The 18,659-nt window shown below is 37.1% G+C and overlaps 1 protein-coding gene across 6 annotated transcripts in view; it reads right to left on the reverse strand.

Annotated features, from left to right (window-relative positions):
- Positions 1-18,659, reverse strand: part of TENM3 (teneurin transmembrane protein 3) — a 321,566-nt gene that overhangs the window by 58,551 nt on the left and 244,356 nt on the right. For 4 of the 6 annotated variants that reach the window (XM_059817992.1, XM_059817991.1, XM_059817990.1 and 1 more), the window contains 2 exons: positions 7,114-7,260; positions 437-653 (listed from right to left, as the gene is read on the reverse strand). In XM_059817992.1, coding sequence (XP_059673975.1) covers positions 437-653; positions 7,114-7,260 — 364 coding nt within the window. Of the gene's footprint in view, positions 1-436; positions 654-7,113; positions 7,261-9,788; positions 9,816-18,659 lie in introns of all 6 variants that reach the window. The other 2 variants (XM_059817988.1, XM_059817987.1) reach the window with 1 other exon arrangement.

An 18,659-nucleotide genomic window follows, 5' to 3' on the forward strand; every position in this document is an offset into this window, starting at 1 on the left:
GTCAAATAGTTTATGCAATTATACTGTCATACACTTAACAGTTCTATTACATTAATTCATAATTTATATTATTTAGTGAGCTCAGTTTAAAAAGTGCAGCTTTGCTTTTCCTTCTGAAGTGTTTTCATTGCTTTGATGTATTTCCAACTGTGCTAGCCCAAATCAACTGGTTAAATAAAGATTTATTTAATCATTAATGAAGTGCCCTGTTAGAATACAGGTACTAAGCATGGCAAGTACCTTCTGTAACCTACTGGCACTGGCAATTTGCATTTTGAAGGAAATGAGAAAAAATAAGCAATTTGATATATTAAGAGAAAAGGTCTCTGCTGAAAGTCATGAAATTTGCAGTCACAGTGGATCTTCTCCTAAATGTGAATCTCACACACTCTACAGTTTCTTTTGTATTCAGGAGTAAATGATGAGTCATGCTCACCTCTTATTAAAAGGACTTTCCCCAGGTATGACATGAGTGCTCTCTGCTCCAATGAGAAAACTGATTCGGTCATAAAATGCTTTGGCAGCTTGCTGAGATGGTGACTGTTGGCTTTGGCTTATAATATCTTGGGGATCAGGTAGTCCACGACAATAAGGCTGGTTTTGGCAAGAACTCTGCAAACAGCAGTCAGGATCCATACAGTCAACTAGCCCATCTGTTGGCAGAAAGTCACACAAATGAACAAACTCTTCCTCCTGCCCCTTTGCATGTGAATAAGCCAGCCGGCAGAGAGATTAAAAAAATTATGTAGTATGAAAGAATACTAGTAATTAAGATTTTAATGAATTCACTTTCAATTAAGGGAAGAGTTAGTGTTTCCACTGAGTTCTTCAACTCCCACGGAAATCCACGCAAGCTGAATACACTCAGTATCGTGTATAAATTAAACCTATTTATTCGATACTTTTCCAAAAACATGTTGAACAAACCAGAAAATGAAGGCACTCAGGCTCTGCATACGCTGTTAACTTATAAATATTAAACATTTTAGGTGGTAAGTACTTAAAAGCTAAGTAGCTTTAATCTGAGGTTATTTGGCTTGCTAGAGAAAAGAAACAAGTAACTCCCACTCCGCTGTTTTCCTGAAGTTTTTTAGCATATCTATGCTGCAAGTAGCTTTAAATATTTCACAACATTTATCAAGGTGGATTCCTTTACACTTTGGCAGAAAGATTTTGTTGCTAGTGGCAAAGGCAATTTCCACAACTATTTTGCATGAAAATGTATGAGATAACAAAACCTGTATTTAACATTTAGATTTCATTCTGAATAAACTGATAAGGAATGCTGGCCAGTATAAACAAGATTTAAACACATGGGTGCTTTTATGCTTATGTGCTGAAATATTCACATGTAATGAGCATTAGATCTGTCACATCACTGGAAATCTAATTTGGTAAAAGATTAAAATCAAGATCAAATTGATAACTACTAATTTGCTGTTAAGTAAAGTCATAAGGAAAATGAGCCTGGAAATGTCAGCTACAGAAGATTTCTAGATGAATGTAATATGGTATCACATAGCTGATAATTGTTTCCCCAAAAGAACAGCAAGACTGAAATAGCTCAAACATTTTATTATTCCATTTAGATTGGAGAGGGGGCTTGCTTGCTGCACTAAACTGAAAAATATACCAATGCAGCACTTGGAGGAAGCTCATCACTACTTCTCTCACAAAATAATCTAGCTTTAGAGTAAAACTTCTTTCTGAAAGGAAAAATATCACCCATTTTTGTTCAATCATATGTTGAAAGAGAGTAAGTAAACAGAGATCTTCTAAAGGTATTCTTCTAAGGATTGCTATACTATGTGGATCAGTTAGAGGATTGGCAAAATAGTAAAGGACTGGGATTTCTATTCTTTTGCACATCTAAAATTCTTATTTAACTTGGCTGACATTGAAGTCAGTTCAGGGAAAATAAAAGGGATGAAAAAGTCATTGTTAAGTATATAAAAGTTTATACTTTTTAAGAGAAAAGAAAGAATCTCATCAATGTGTACAGATACCAAATGGGAGGGTGTAAAAAAGACCACACAGCGAAAAGACAAGAGACATGGGCACAGACTGAAACACAGGAAATTCTGTCTAAACATCAGAAAAACTTTTTTTACTGTGAAAGTGGTGGGACACTGCAACAGGTTGCCCAGGGAAATTGTGGAGTCTCCACTCTTGGAGATACTTAAAACCCAACTGGACACAGCCCTGAGAAACCTGCTCTAGTTGACCCTGCTTTGAGCAGGGGGTGGAACTACATTTCCAAAGGCCTTTCCAACCTCAAATAGTCTGCGACTCTTACGATTTTCTAGTCTCATTCTTGTACAATATGCAACCCTTTCCTAGCTAAGTACTGACCTCCCTTGCTGGTTTTAATTCTAGAAGCCTGGATCAATGTCAAAGCTGGAGGTACTGATGGTTAAAAGCATAGTTTTGGGTTTTTATATCTCTGTATGGTCTCCCAGGCAATATCTGGTGCAGTTGCCAAAGAAATGCTCAGATTTCATCATTCATCTTTGTTAGTTTATAAAAACCAAATGTACATCTGGAGCGTAGTCTGCAGGTCATAAAACTGCATGAGATTGACACCTTCTGAACTAATCAGCTGGAAATGCATTTTTACAAGCCTCTCTGCTAACATCAATCAAACAAAGAATCTCATTTTCACCAGCCAAGATACAGGGATATGCTGTTTGTTATTTTTCTGTGGAGTTTATCAGCAACTTGCCCAGGCGAGTGACGGATTGTTATGAATCTGGCTCCTTATAACTTGAGAAAACATTTTTCATTCCTTCTCTGTACTTACATGGCTAGAGCTATCCAGTACCACTAAGTTGAGTACTCTATTGCACTGTGTGAAGCAGAGAAAAATTTCCTTTCTGAAATGGCTCTGCAAAATTATTGATGAATTTTGTTTAGCCTGAAAAATATGAGACTTAGCTCAACATTGGTTCATCAGTTACATCACTCAAATATGATAGTGAAATTATAAAGAAAATAGAAACTCCTAGGCCAGCTGGACAATCATGATCAGTCTCAGAAGGCTATTTTGTATTTTTTTTGTTCTAGATGTAAGTGGTTCTTCTATATACAGAAGACATAATGACTACATTATTGTTTTCTTCCTCAAAAGCTGAAGTCTAGCTTCTCCTACTGCCTGTAGGAGAAGCTGGTTGGAAAAGCCACAAAAACAGAAATAGCCCTTGATTTATTCCTGAGCAGTGCACAAGGACCTTGTTCAATGTTACTACTGCAGTATCTCTATAAGCATACCTATAGCGTACTCAAATTCAACATTCCTGTTGGAGTGAAAAAGCCTAAAATATAAAATGTTGGGCTCTGAATGAGCTGTCACTCCAGAAAGAAATCTTGGAGTCACCATGGATAAGTGCTATGGATATATCAAGCCAGGAATCCCCAGCAACCATAGATGCAAAGAAAAAGCTGAAGAATTATGGGAAGTGTTGGAACACAAACCAGAGAACATGAGCATGCCACTGTATCAGTCCTAATTCAAGTACAAGCTTCCTGAAATTTCCTGAGCTTGGGTTATCTTTGTCCTTAGTAACCCTTCTAACATTCAAAACAGTCTGTGGCAGTAATTTCCTACTTTAATTAGCAGCCTGCTACTATATAAAAAAAAAGTAAGTTCACATTTGTCCTATTATTTTGTTTTGCTAAGCATTTGCTATTAGCCGCTACCAGAGAAGAGGCCCTGGTTTAGGGAATCTCTAGGCTGAATTTGTACTACCCTGTGACAATGATTATCAGGAGCAGGCTATCCTAGCCTATGCAAGTAATTACAAAAATACAGTAGTGCTAAGTACGCTTTGCTTTGTTACAATATTTATTTTCATTTTAGTAATAAAAGAATATTAATAATCCCTTAAATCCTGCTGGTGGAAACCTGTAACTACTCTTAATAATTGGATAGGAGCTAATAAAAAGCAAACTTAACAAAGGAATCTGTTCAATAAAGACCTACCTAAAGAGTAAACAGCTTTTTCTTCCTACAGTGATGACAAAACATGGCCCACTTTGTTAAAGTATTTAACAAAAACACATTTTTTCCCAAGTAAAGAAGTTAGGCTTATTCCACCCACGGATGACTCTGACTTCCCCTCTCCCCACAAAGTCATCAGGAGTTTAATTCAACCTAAGGTCTGCTTGTTGCACACAGATTCCTTGTGGGTTGCTAAAATGTAAAGAAAATCCTGTATTTTATTATCCAAATCAAACACATGGAAAAATAAGAGTGATCCTTAAAGAGAAAGGAAATGATCTGCCAGACTCTCAGAAATCTGTATGAAAAGGAAGATGAGTAATAATCATCCCATCATATGTCAATAGAGCAAGTATGCCTTGATGTCATTAGCATTTCCTATGGCGAATATTCCCACTGAGGTCCTTGGGATGCTCATGTTCACAGAATTCGAACAATCAGCCCCAGAAAGAGCTAAGAATCAAAGGAACAGCAGACACTGTTATTAATGAATTATACTCATATTAAAATATGAAATATATTTTATCCAGTGTAGGATGAAACATAAACATTAACCACAGCATATCAATTAGCTAACAACCAAGATAACTTTAATTATATAACCACTGAGCCTAGCGCGGATGTAAATCACACTACCTGCAGTCATCGGTATAAATTCAGCATAAGTGCTCAGACAACCTAATCTCCCACAATAAACAAATACAGCAGAGGCATCCTTGTGCCATTGCCCGTAGCTGTCTGGAATTTGAATGGCTTGCTCAAGAAATTAGTGGGCTGATTGCAGATACTCTTGGAAAGGGAAGAAACACTGCTGCTTCTCTTTCCAGGTGGGTTCCTCGACAAGATGACTTTCTTTTCCCAGTTTTGTTTGGTATGTTTCCAGTTTTTAATTTAATTTATTATATTTTAACCCTTTTCCTCAGCCAGTAGTCAAAGACAGGACAAGAGGAAATGGCCTCAAGTTGCACCAGGGGAGGTTCAGGCTGGATATTAGGAAGAATTTCTTTACTGAGAGAGTGGTAACACACTGGAATAGACTGCCCAGGGAGGTGGTGGAGTCACCCTCCCTGAAGTTATTCAAGGAACGTGTGGACATGGCATTGTGGGACGTGGCTTGATGGGCATGGTGGTGTGTTTTTTTGTTTGTGGTTTTTTTTTCTGTTTGTGTTTTTTTTTTTTTGTTTTGTTTTTGTTTTTGTTAATGGTTGGACTTGATGATCTTACAGGTCTTTTCCAACCTTAGTGATTCTGTGATTCTGTGACTGAAGTGAATATGCTCTGTACTGAAGCATATAAATTAAAGTAAGGTCCTCTGAAAGAGAAATGCCAGTGACAAATAGCTTTATATAGGTCATTCATGGCAAAACAACTGTTTGGCCAATCTCTTCCTCATATATAGCTGCATAATGTCTGTAAAGGAAATAATGAAAAAAAGCAGTAGCCTTTTTTTTTTTTTTTGCAATATTGTTCTTTTGGGCTGAACTTTAAGTCATCCTCTTAGATCCTTCTGCTCCAATTCCTCGTGCCTTTTCTCCTTTTCCTTACAAACAGCTACTATTGCCTTCAGTCTGAAGGAGCATCTTCTTTTCCCTAGTTCCATTACATGCATTCCTGTTCACCTTGCTCCTCTTCCTCCCACTGCTCTGTTATCTGCTCTTGACTCTCCCTCTGATATGTCATGTCCTTCTATTACCTTTAACGTTTACTGAATCTGTTTTAGTCTATCAACTAAACAACTTTCAACTTTTTTTCCCTTTTTTTCTCTACATGATCTATTTTTTTCCTCCAAGTTGTTTATGCTCTAACCTAGTTTCTCCTCCTTGCTTTGTCTCCTTTCATGCTTGCAGGTCTCTCTTTCTTCCTTATGTTCATAACCCCCTGGCCCACCTGAACTTAATTCCCCAAACAGCACATCTCTGCACGCATATGCTATGGCTAATCATTCCTCTTTCTCCCTTCCTACATGCAGAAATTCACCTTCACACTAGCTCAGACTGTGTATACCAGATTGTGTCAGACTCTTTAGGCCCGTAAATGTGCAAAACTGACTCAAAATATGCAATATGTAACAGAGAAGGATGACAAATCAAATGACGTGTAAAGCAATAAACAGCAGCACTGTTTTAACTGTGTTATTTATTTTACTCGGGAAGTAAATGCTGCTGTTATTAACAGTTTGTGATGTCTAAGATCCCAAATGCAGTCAGGATATGAGAACAAACAGCCAACTAGCGATGGCAAAGGTATATGCAGCCTAAAGCTGAAAAACACAGTCACAGATGACTTTATAATCATCCAGAGGCCCTAATGGAGTTTCTTATCTCTGCTCTGAATCTAAAGGCGTGAAACAAAAAAAAAAATTGATGAAAGAAGGGGAAGAAAGACAGACAATAAAAGCATTATGCTGATCTAATATTTGACTGCATTCACATTTAATCTTGTTTTTGTGTGGGTTTTTTGTGTGATTCTGGAGTCAGGCCAAAGTCACAGCCCCTCTACCTTCCCTACCCTACAACGATGACTGCAGATTGATTCCTTAAGTCAACAGTCCTGCCTGCATCTCACTGCAGATTGTTACCTGTCACCTGAATGACGGACTGTGGAAAAGCAAGCCAAAAACCTGAACTTCTGGGAGTATGATGTCAGTCATCTGTGCGTTCACAGGCTATGGAGGGATAAGACCTCCGTAGACTGGGCAACCAATTGTTTCCAGCAATAGTATCATAGGTCAAAATGTAAACTCCCCATCTGGCCTTTTCTCTTAGGATAATTTCCTTGTGACGTCACCAAAAATTTGAACTCCTTTCTTTTTTCTCTCCTCCGCTACAGTTCACTGAGTTGAGACTATATTTTGTTCCCATATAAAAGAACATTGCAGGGAAAATAAGGTGACACCTATCATTTTCTAAGTACATATCTCACCTGTCATAAGCATCTTGTAAGACTTTGCTGATATGCCATATAAAAGCACTGAATACTGCAGCATATTCTTACAGGCATAAGAGCTAGTAAAATGTGTGTATGGTTCTCATGGCAGTATTTCATCACCTGACTGTAAAATCTCCATTCCTCAACAGGTTCTCCCCGGTGTTAAAGATCCAGTTGGTATATCTTACCTCCTTCGTTGTCCTTACTGTCAGTGCAGAGAGTTTCCATGGCTACATCACAGCCCGCTCCCCTCCATCCTGGCTGGCAGACACAGTGCCAGCCGTTTTGGTCCAGCGTGCACCTCCCGTTGCTGTTGCACAAGCCAGGGCAGCCCTCTGTTGAAACAGACAAAGGAGAAAAATCACACGTGATTTAATTATTGCAATTATATAAAAAGAAAAAAAAAATACAAACAAGGGACACTACTGGGAACAGGCCTTAAGAACAGCACAAATACTGTAATTGCACATGGAGTGGAACAGCAACATTACCTGGGGAATGTAATTCTTAACAAAGTGGCATCTTTGATTGGCCTGACACTTGAGACACCACTTACCTGTACAGGCAGGAAATAAATGCACCAATCCTCTAAATACCTGCAGGCCAGACAAAATTAAGTTTGTTTTTTAATTTTTTTTTTGGCAAACTAACAAGAGATGAGTGCATAGTGCAAACACAGCTGTGTGCAAAATGATACATTTTTCTGTGCTCATAGAATAGATCATTATTTGCTCTATGCAGTATTGGTTACTTACTGGCACAAATGTTTAGGCTCCCTGTTACTATGAACAAATCCCTCCAAATTCTTAAGTAGGAAAACGGGTATGATTTTAGGCACGTAATAAAAGAGAATGTTAACTTTATCTGGTCTCAGAGTTGCCGTATATTCATGTGAAATTACAGTGTGTTAAATAATTGCACAAAGTATAGGCCAGTTTTAAAGACTATACTTTATGCCAAAAATACATTCCTTTTCACAGAATAAGCAAAGCCCAGGAAATAGTGAAGCAGCTTAGCATCTATTCTAACAAACATTAGGATTCAGGCTGCATACGGATGGGACAGGACCAACAGGATTTCCAACTAAATGTAATAGCTGTGCGTATTTGATTACTTAGGACGGACAAAATGAAATACCATAAGGACCACAATAAAACATTGATAGACTGAACAAAAACACGGTAGTGACGTGCTTCAAGACAAATAGCAGAGAGTGATTTTTTGTGACAATCTCCCTAAGGCTTTTGTGCTGTTACCTTTATATCCTATCTTGTCTGCTTTTATGGCCAAGGAGGGAAAATTTGGGAAACAATTAAAATAATTTAATATATCCAAAATCGATAATTGTTTTCAGTCTAACATTGCATTAAAAAAACAGTACCTGTCACTTCCTAGTAATGAAATCTGGCATGCAGCCAACATGATCTGTATGAGGATGACAACACTATAAATATGTAGATTTTGGTGTTCCTTATCTATGACTATGATAAGACACTGACAGAAGCAAGTACAGATATGGCACTAAGTATCTTAGGAGAAGGTGGTTACCAATCAGATATTTTTGGACACAATAATTTTCCGTAAACTTTTGTCCAAAAAACCTAAGTAACTGGCTAAACACTTCTCCACTTTGTAGAACTACTATTTTCGTGAACTAATCTGCTGACTCGTTTTGGTTAAGCTTAGTTGAGCTTAGAACAGTCTTTCAGAAGTAACAGTCTATTTTTTTCTTCTAAAGACTTTTGAATTTACTGACTCCTTTCGACCACGTAGCTCCGAATTACAAACATCCCCACAAAAAACGTTATGAAGGGTGCTTAACTCTTGTCAAATTACTCTTAGAAGGCAGAGAATCAGGAAAACCTCTTGTGAGGAAGTACGGTGATGCTACAGTTATGGATATTGCGTCATCATGCCAGGCTGAGATTAGTCTTGCTACTCTTACTCTTTCAGACTGTAGCTGCTAATAGTATTTGTTGATGTACTATTTTTTTCTTAATCTTTCTTCTGTTTAATTTATGGAAGACTTACATATTTAATTGCAACACTGAGAGAGTGTTTTAGGAGTCAACTGGGTACACACTCAAGACTTATTGTGTGAAAGCCTGGATATTGCCATGAATATTGCCATATTCTCATGAAAAAAACACAAATAAGGAATAGAGAAAGATACTCAGGGAAAGAAGGGTAGGAATATTTTAAACATTTTTCTGAATCAACTTTTTCACCATAACTGAAGATACAAGAATCTTTGCTGTTTCATGTTAGGCTTTTGCATCCTTGAACCTTTTAATTGAAAACGTTGCATAGAGTATACAAGCTTTTTCTAGCTTCATACAAAATACAAGTCATAGTTTCCTATAGATTTTCTACATTCAGATAAACAAAAGCTTAAAAGCCTGGGGTATTCTATTGATCTGTCTATATATAAACACACACATATCTATAATTAATCTGTTCTTTAGAACTAATGACACTTGTTCTGTGACAAGAGTATCGCTTTGCTTTGTTTCCCAAATATTTACAGTTTTGTAGGTAGAGGTCCAATGACAAAACTAACAAAGAAAATGCACCAAACAGCAAATGAATACTATCTTCAGTTTTTGGTTCAAACAAAATCTAATACATGTATACAGTTTGTATATAATTGTGTAATTACTGATAATATGTTATTATATAACATAAGCAAGATTTCATTTTTAAATTGAGATGAGTTGAAAGTCATATGAGTTAAATCTATAATCCATGGAATGTATGTAAGAGAAGATTCTTTTGCCCAGACTAATAAGTTTGTAACTATATATTCATATAAAAAAAGTACATGTAGGTATAGGCATGTCATCAAAGAGCAAATATACAGTACCTTTCACTATCTTATCCAAATAGTGAGCTTGAGAATTAAAAAGAAAAAAAAAACAGACAGACATTTCAGAAGTGTCACATAAAACAAGAATTGTTCAGAATTCACATGCAAATCAAGCAGGTGCACCTGACATGAGAGGTCTTACATTACAAAATGAAAATGTATTTCAAAGCTTTTAAAAATGCAAGAAATTATCTTTTCAGCAAACACTGTCATGACTCAATGAAACTATTTTAGAAAGGAGGCCTGCAGAAGAAAGAGATGCTACCTATCTGAGACTACGTTTTTCTTTTGACTTTTCTTCATGTGCTTTGATTTTTACGTGTAACAAAAGCATAATCAAAGCTAGTTAAATTTAATTTTCAACACAACATAAGAGTAATTACTTTGCTTGTGAGCTTTAAAACACTGACCATACTGGAAGATCTTTGATTTGCAGGTCACGTATGACTCTGACAGCATAACCAGCACACTGTCTTAATTCCTATTGGATTAACAAGATTTTTAAGAGGAATAGTTTTCTTCTGCTTCAATTCAGCCACAGTTATTCTTCCGAGCACACACACCAATTACGTAAAATAAGTTAGATTGTATATATAGGGTGGAAGAAGGTGTAGTGATGTTACTAGCGTGGTGATCCTTTTCATTTGGAAAAACAGGTGAAAATTAAATTTAGGCTTTAGATGTATAAAAAATAAATAACATGGTACATCCAAGAATAGCAAGACTTTTTTTCATATGTTATGACACTTAAAATTTCACAAAAAATTTGAGGAGGCAGATGGATGAATGACAGACGGAGCTCAAGATGGATTTAAAGCAGCAGGCCCTACTTTTAATACATGAAACACAGCAGAGATGGGTTACATGTTCCCTCTTTACTTTCAGGAAACAGACATCAACTGGAGTTGTGTTAAAGGGGTTAATGTCATATAGCAAAAGCACATAGGACAGGTCCATCACAGGATACCAAACCCAGCCACTTGCACAGAAGGTGATGGGATATTACAGACTATTGCAGTGGGGACACGCCAGGCTGAGTCAACAATGTTGGATTCAATCCTCTGTTTTTGCTGTGGACAAGGTCTCTCAACAGAGCCCTCATGGGCTTATTTACTTTCAAATTTTGACCTTTTCTAAATCCCTGCTGGATGACGGCCCCTGTCTGGCAAGTACACTGTCACTTGCTATTAACCCTCAACTTTGTGTATTGGATTGGTAAGAAAGGCATTTCCAACCATGGCATCTCCTCCAGTTTGGATGAATGGGAAAAAGCTCTTCCCGAGCCCAAGGAGGGAGGTGATGAGATACATAGTCTCACAGAAGCCACAGTCACTGCTACGACTAAGAGGTGGAAACTTTCTAGTCCCACTCTCTTGAAGAAAGTGTCAGGTGTCCACTGCACAGTTGTTGGTTTTTTTTTTTCTATAATGGTAAGGTTAAAGGGAGACAAAGTAAGAAGATGAAAACATCAATTACAGAACATTTAGAACAGCAGCAACAAACTAAGCAGGTTTTCACATTAGCCACAAACAAAAAGAAAAATGATACAGCTGCATTTCAGGGTGGATCAAATTCTTCTTTTACTCATCCAATATAATTCCCCTTGCTCCTACACAGCTGCTCTTAGAACACAGTGTAGTATGCGTGGAGGAAAAAAAGAAAATCAAGCTTTATTCCATAAAATGGAAGCAATTAGATCTGTCTGGGGAATGCAGCTGTCCACCAGTGAAACATTAAATGCTTCTACAAATGTAGAGATAGGTAACAGAACACAAAAAAACCCTCCTAGGCAACTGAAAATAGTCCCTGCAACCCCAGGCTCCCACATGCTATTTCCTTTCAGAAATACAATCTGTATTTAAAAAAAAAAGGAGTAAGAAAATGCTCTTTGAGATTTTTTTGTACCCAGTAGTCTTATAAGAAGTCAGTTCCAGACCATAAACCTATAATGCTCGGAAAACAAGTTCTACCTTCCAGCATCCTTTTACTGATGGTCAGTTGACATCAAGAACAACATTAGAAACTATTTTGGTTAACATGCAGCATCCTAGAAGAATCAAAAAGCAGAAAACGAGTGACTAAAAACAGTGTAACTTTGCAGTAAAGTTTAACTAGTCATGCCGGCTTCCTTATCTTCATGGCACTGCAACTGAAACAGGAATGAACCCAACTCTATGTGGAAGTACAAAATACAAGCATTTTTCCCTCTGGTTAGAGAATTCTAGGTGAGATTTGAGTACTTCAGTAGGATGGAGCATCTCAGCAGGTGCTCCTGGGCAAGATATTTACCCATCTGGCACATGTGGGTTATATTAAGTCCTTAAGTCTAATTATAGACCACACAATATACCTGCAAGGGTTTTCTTGCAGGTTTTAAGACTGAAATTTAAAATCTTGCTATTATTTCCAGGAGCAGAGGGACTTCATATAGCTCCAAATGGAATGATGAAAACCAAAAATGAACATATAAAATCTGTACATTTTCTAGGATAGTCAAAATCCAAGATGTAAGTGGCATTCAAAATTCATATAGCGTAAAATATAAATGGTATTATCAATGTGTGTGGTTATTTGTATAAATATGTGGCAGATAAATGTATTTTACAAAGAACTGATAACAGTCATGCAAATTCACATTTAACATGGCATATTTCATAACCAGTCAGAACCCAGACTTTTTTTTTAATTTAATGTCTCCCATTAATGTCCTATCAGAGATGTAAGTCAGTGTCTGCCTTAGATTATTCATATGCTACCTCCTCCAGGTATGGCAGAATAGCCACAGAATAAAAGTACATATTAAATCCATTTATCCAAATCAGCTCCTGTTTAAATCAGCATGAGTCACATACCCATTGATTTGATGTTCCTTAATTGGTACTTACAACACTGCTTTATTCTGATTATTCTGTCATAAAGGATTATGACGATGACATGCTTCTAAATACTGTATATCAGATTTACGTTTCTATTAGTTTACATTATTATCCTCCACCAGACATCTTCACCCATCATAATCTTTGTAACCTGTACATTAGACTACAACATGCTGTGTATTTTTTGTAGTGTCCCATTACAGTGTCAAGTCACAACAGCTCCACTGGAGTCATCAGTTACTCTGCCATAAGAGCAGAATTTGACCTCATAGCACCACCAGACGTGATGCAAAAATACAAAGAAAATGTGACCAAAGCCATGCCAATCAAGGTCTGCCTCAATTAAAAACTACTTGGAAGGTTTTTTGCTTCCTCGACCTTGAAAGTGTGAGCTGAACCCCTGCCTCCCCTCCACTAATACTATCAGCTTTCTCCCTTCCTTCCTGTGTTACAGCCTCTCCCTCTGAAAAAAAACAGAAAGAAGAAATTAGAAAGAGAGAGGAGAGCCAAAGGGGGGAAGGAAAAAAAAGAAAAGATGAGGAAGAAATAATTTCAGTATGCAGCAACAATGAAGAATGCTGTCCTGCTTGTCTCCTAGCAAGCTCAGCTTTGCTTACTCTCCTCATCTCCCATAACTCAATACAGCGATCCCCATTTACTGGGGAACGATTGCATACATATCTCTGCCGCTAAAACAAACTTCATGCTCCCAGACACAGATCTACAGAAGATGTGAACAACGTATCTTGCATCAGTCATGTTCGCACTTCTGCATAACTTTGCACTAAGTGTCATATAAGGAGGTAACAGGTCAAAATGCCATCTTAATTTCTTGGTAGAAAAACTGACTGCAAGCAAACTATGATGTGTTGATATTATACTGTTTACCTTAAGCTTTCTATACGTTTGTCTATTTCTCTGTAGTTAGAAAGTTTTAATATCTTCACTTAATGTTTTCAGAAATTTTTAGTATTTGTATAAAACTTTGTTTACAACCCATAGGAAAAACAAAAGCTCCCCACATTACAAGAATATCATGAGAGTGGCCAAGTCAAACACCCAAAATTTAGGCAATGCCAGGTTTATGGCTACCTATGCGATTTTTATACCCTTCTTCCTTCGTCAATGTACAGTGCTGACAGTCCTCATTCAGCACTCATTCTCTCATGAACAACAAATGGCTGATGCCCTAGTAGCAGGCACACCATCCTAACCTAAACAAAGAAGTAACTTTTCTTTTAGACTCTTCTATTATCTTCCTCCTAAAATAAAAATCATTTAGTACAGTATCTTCACACTACTGGTGTGAGCACAGAATGAATTCTTATCTCATTTTACAGGTGGGTAACTAGGGCATAGAAAGATTGAAGTAAAAAGTCTCCACCCATTTGGCTGCAAACACCTATGATGTGATTTTCTAGAACACTTACAATTATATAGGATTTCATACACAAACCAGCATTTTAGCAATTCACACACAAGCAAGTCAGGTCCCCAGAAAATGAAGAACGGTCAGAAGACACTCATTTAAAATTTGCCTTTGTGAATGACTAACAGAAAATACGTGGAAGAAGCAAGGGTGGAATCCAGTTCTTCAAAATAATTCTTAACCAGGAGATCACCCCATGCACCAGTCTCTGGCACAAATTAAGTGGAGTTTCTGCATAAGACAGCCCTTCCCAGCCTTGCAACATTCTTCAATCAGGTCTATCAGGTGCAGAGGGAAAAGTAGTTAAAGATAGCATTATATTTTTTATTACAATTGTATGCATGTGCTATAATACATATCTTCTGTTATATGATACAATCATAATGACACACAACAGTGTTGTCTTGTGGCTTTCTAACTTTATGTTTTTCATTTTGCAACTTTACTAATATTCTTTTAATGTTTTTTGTGCATTTGAAAGTTCTCAAGTCCTATGCACATAAAGTAAACAAAAAAAAAGGAAGGAACAAAAAAGAGATTCCGTTCTGTGACATTATATCTTTTTCATAGTGAGCAACAGGGAAGCTTAGATGAACCACCTACACTTCTGCCATTTGTGCTAACAAAGTGTTATGAACATTATTTCTTACTCCCTGCACAGCCAAGCAGTAGCAGGGGATGAGGCACACACTTTATCAGTGGTTTCACAGACACTTGCCAACAGAAGAGAAACTCTGAGAGTTTCATTGCAAGCTTTAGGGAGAATTAAGTTTATGTAAACAGGTTTTTGTGCTTGTTTTGGGGGAACTGGTACAAAAAACAGAGTTGACGGCTCTGGCCTGACCCCTCTAACCTATTCAAGATTCAGTCTGTGGTGGTTTACTTCTGACCTGGCTATCAGATCAGCCTTGTTCCTCTGATTTCCACCCAGCCAAAGTTTAACTATCCTGACAATTAAAACACCTTTTGAATGTAAAAACCCAAATATCCCTTGTGATATTTAAATCCGTATTTCTTATCCTACCCAGAGCAGACTTAGAGAATAGTGTACTGATACCTTTAAGCAACTGCTTTTACTCTTAAAGAGTGACAAAACAAAGCAACACATCCATATGAAATTTCTGAGGAGCTCCATACCTCTACCAGAAAGCTTACATGAGTCCAGAATCCATAAAATTTTAAAGCCACTGTTCTAGCCTGTCTTCAGAGTGGTTCACTCATGTCAAATTCATCATCCACTACAGCCTTTTCCGAGTCTCTTCTGCCTGGTGAGCTGCCTCCTAACTTGAATTTGTGCAGCTGGTTATTCTTATTTAACCACAGAACCCAGCATTTGTTCAATTGTACCTTATTATTCTGCATAGCCTGTGCTATTTGTTAAAGTAATTTTAAATTCTTGTCCTGTCTTCCAAAGTGCTTGGGGACAGCGGGCTTTGGTATTAGTTGCAAATGTAATTATCTCTGTTCATCACTGAACAGTACTGAAAGCACATGTTCTTCCACTGTAAGCAGCTCATGGTCGTCACCCTTTTCTGAGTTTGTAAGAACCTTGTCTTAGACATACCGTATGTTCAGACTATTGCTGCCAACAGAGGAGGATTACAAACAGTCTTTCCTTTTGATACTTTTTTACTCCTAAATTCCCATCTTGCCCTTCTTGTAAAGGAGAACACATGGATGGAATAATAGTTTCGGGGAATTTTCTTTGTTTTCCTCCCTACGTAGGCCAAAACATAATGCTCACCCTGAAATCATACCACCTTCATAATTTCTGTACTTTTCTTCAATGTCTACGTAGACCTGCAGCAGAGCTACCTCTGCAGCAGAGATATTTGCTGCATACGTTTCTGCAGAGAGACCTGAATTCACTGCAATTTATCCCTTGCCAAAACCACAACTGTTCTTTGCAGCAACCGTTTATGGGTTTTCATGTACAAGGGCACGTAAGCCCACTACCCTTTAGATTTTTTTTTCTGGAGCCCATGCCAATTTTACTATAAAGTAAAATTTCTCATCATTACTACTGGAAAGCCACATGTATCTAAGAATAAAAGGTTCAGTTGGTTTTAAGGATATAATAGACAGAGGAAGTTTGGGACTGCTGATATGTTCATGAACAGTGTTGGTTCCCATTTAACATCTATTTACCTGGAAAAAGATTTAGAAGAAAGGGTATGCCATTAAGGATTTAAAACTGTCTGGCATGTACAGGCTGAAAAAGCTCAAATACCTGTTTAAGACCTTCGACAAACTCGCAATGACCTGCCTCAGACAGATGCAGGTAAAACCTGATGCTTACATTAAGAACTGCATGAAAGATAAATTTGGCTTGAAAACGTATTACGGGATGGAATGGGATGGGAAGCATTATTGTTTCCATCTTTCTTCCTGACTGGAAGTACTTTCAGAACGTGTCTGAGCAGCATGCAACTATACAATGTACAAAAGCACTTACTTTCTGGCCACTTCAGCTCAAGTAAGCTTTGCAACATGCTTTAAAATTCTTCACATCTCAGAGGATTCTGCTGTTTTCTGAGAAAGTGCCTAACTTGAACTTCACATGTGGTCCTCATTTAAATGCAAATCAACCAATTAGCAATTTAAAGTATGCGAACAGATAATTTGTATTTGAGATACTTGGTCTTGAAACTTGTTAAGGCCTGACCAATAATTCACCTTTTTTCCCAGCTTCAGATACGCATGCACGATCTTAAATTTACCTGGTAATTGAATATTTTTGTAGTTACCAAATGCACAAATATTTTGCATATTCAAGGCTTGGCCTGGCAAATTAATAACATGCTTTTTAGGCACAGGAAAGATCAAAACCATAAAGGTACTAAATTTCATGAAATCTTGTTAAACTGTGGTCATCAGTCCTCTGGTTGCCAAGAAAGTAACCTTCTCTTATCCAAGAAGATTTTGCATTGAGGGTACAGATATAAATATTGTTGTGAAATTCTGACTCCAATGTAGTCAGGTGTTTTGAAAGTAGGATTTCACTCGCAATATTGTGGTGAACTAATTGATATTTGATGTAATTAGTTTTCAATCTTTGATTAATTTTATCTGAGAATAAACTGTTTGAATGTCAAAGGTCATATCTTCATTCAGATACAACCTTACTTTTAAGATGAAATTTGTACTGAGGTATAATTCCATGAACTCAAAACTAAGGAAAAATGTAAATTTAGGAATTTTGATAATTACAGACTATATTAATGCAGCAGTAATTATTCTAATTTGAAGGACAAAAATTTTCTTCTGATCAAAATTCTAAAATTTCAAAAGAATATTAAAATTTATGAGGAATTCTTGGCATGTATGCATTAAGGTACGTCAAATACCTGACACATTAAAACACTATGAAATGTGAATATTCTCAGTAATTTAAACTTTGCAGAAAAGGAAACCATACTTGGCAACTTAGCATCAGTACTAAAATGACGGTGGTCATCATAATACCAGTTATCCATGCTGCTCTACCTCTAACCTGCAAATGTGGAGATCAACCAAGCCCTCAAATTGGTCCATGACTTTCTTTGTCAAGCCCATTCTTCAAAAATATACAGTGTAATGATATATAGCCATATAAAATTTTCTATAAGCACTTCTTTAATTAACAGGAGGAACACATTTGTCTTGACTTCCTCTCTGATCTTGTAAAGAGGTAAAGTGTAACTTCCCTGTAGTCATATTTGAAATCTGTAATATCAGGACCCCTAAGCTAAACACGTGTTGAAGACAGCAGGTGCAGACCGTATAACTTAATGGAGGAGATTACTTCTTTAGCATTCCTCAACACCAGCAGTACTTCCGAGCTTACACTGCCATGGTCACATAGAAAACCAGCCCACAAATGCCTTCAAGTTTGTTCCTAGTCAGAAAACCATTTTAACCAGCAATCAGGACAGAGTCTGTACTAATGGAAAAGCACTTACGGAAGTGTGCTCTAAACATTATTTATTTTTTTCGTAATTCTGAAAATACGAACCAGATGACTTTCTTGTTTTTCTAGCTGAAATAGCTGAAACTAGAAAACTCTTGCTGAAGAAAATTTATTTTTGGTTTGATTGGTTTTAATGTAATTTCATGCAAAGAAAAAGGTTAAAATAGGTACTTTGCTGTCCCTTGTTATTTTTTTCCCAACTAAAATTTAGGGGAAACTCTTAGAAGATAAACCATTTCTCACTGGAATAAAAACATATTCAAGCTGTACACTTCTACAGTGGACCGACCACCACTGGATTTGAATTTCAGTTCTGTGTACCAGGAAAAGTAGCCTCATGCAGCACTCAAAAGTAGCATGAATACCATGAAGCTAACTTCAGCCCTCCTGAGGGATTAATATGAATGCTTAATGACATTAATCCACATTTAGATCACTTATGTTTAACGACATGCTTTCCATGCATACATACATAAATATTAATTTTGGACTGAAAGATAATCGTTCAACACGGTAACAATTAAACAGCTGTAACCTGTCTTGTGTTAAGTAATGGAGCTGCAGGCAAGCTCCATAAACAGATGGTCTTACCCACCCATGCTTAATGTTAAAGA

This window comes from Gavia stellata, chromosome 5 (assembly GCF_030936135.1).
Source record: "Gavia stellata isolate bGavSte3 chromosome 5, bGavSte3.hap2, whole genome shotgun sequence".
Taxonomy (NCBI): Eukaryota; Metazoa; Chordata; class Aves; order Gaviiformes; family Gaviidae; genus Gavia; species Gavia stellata.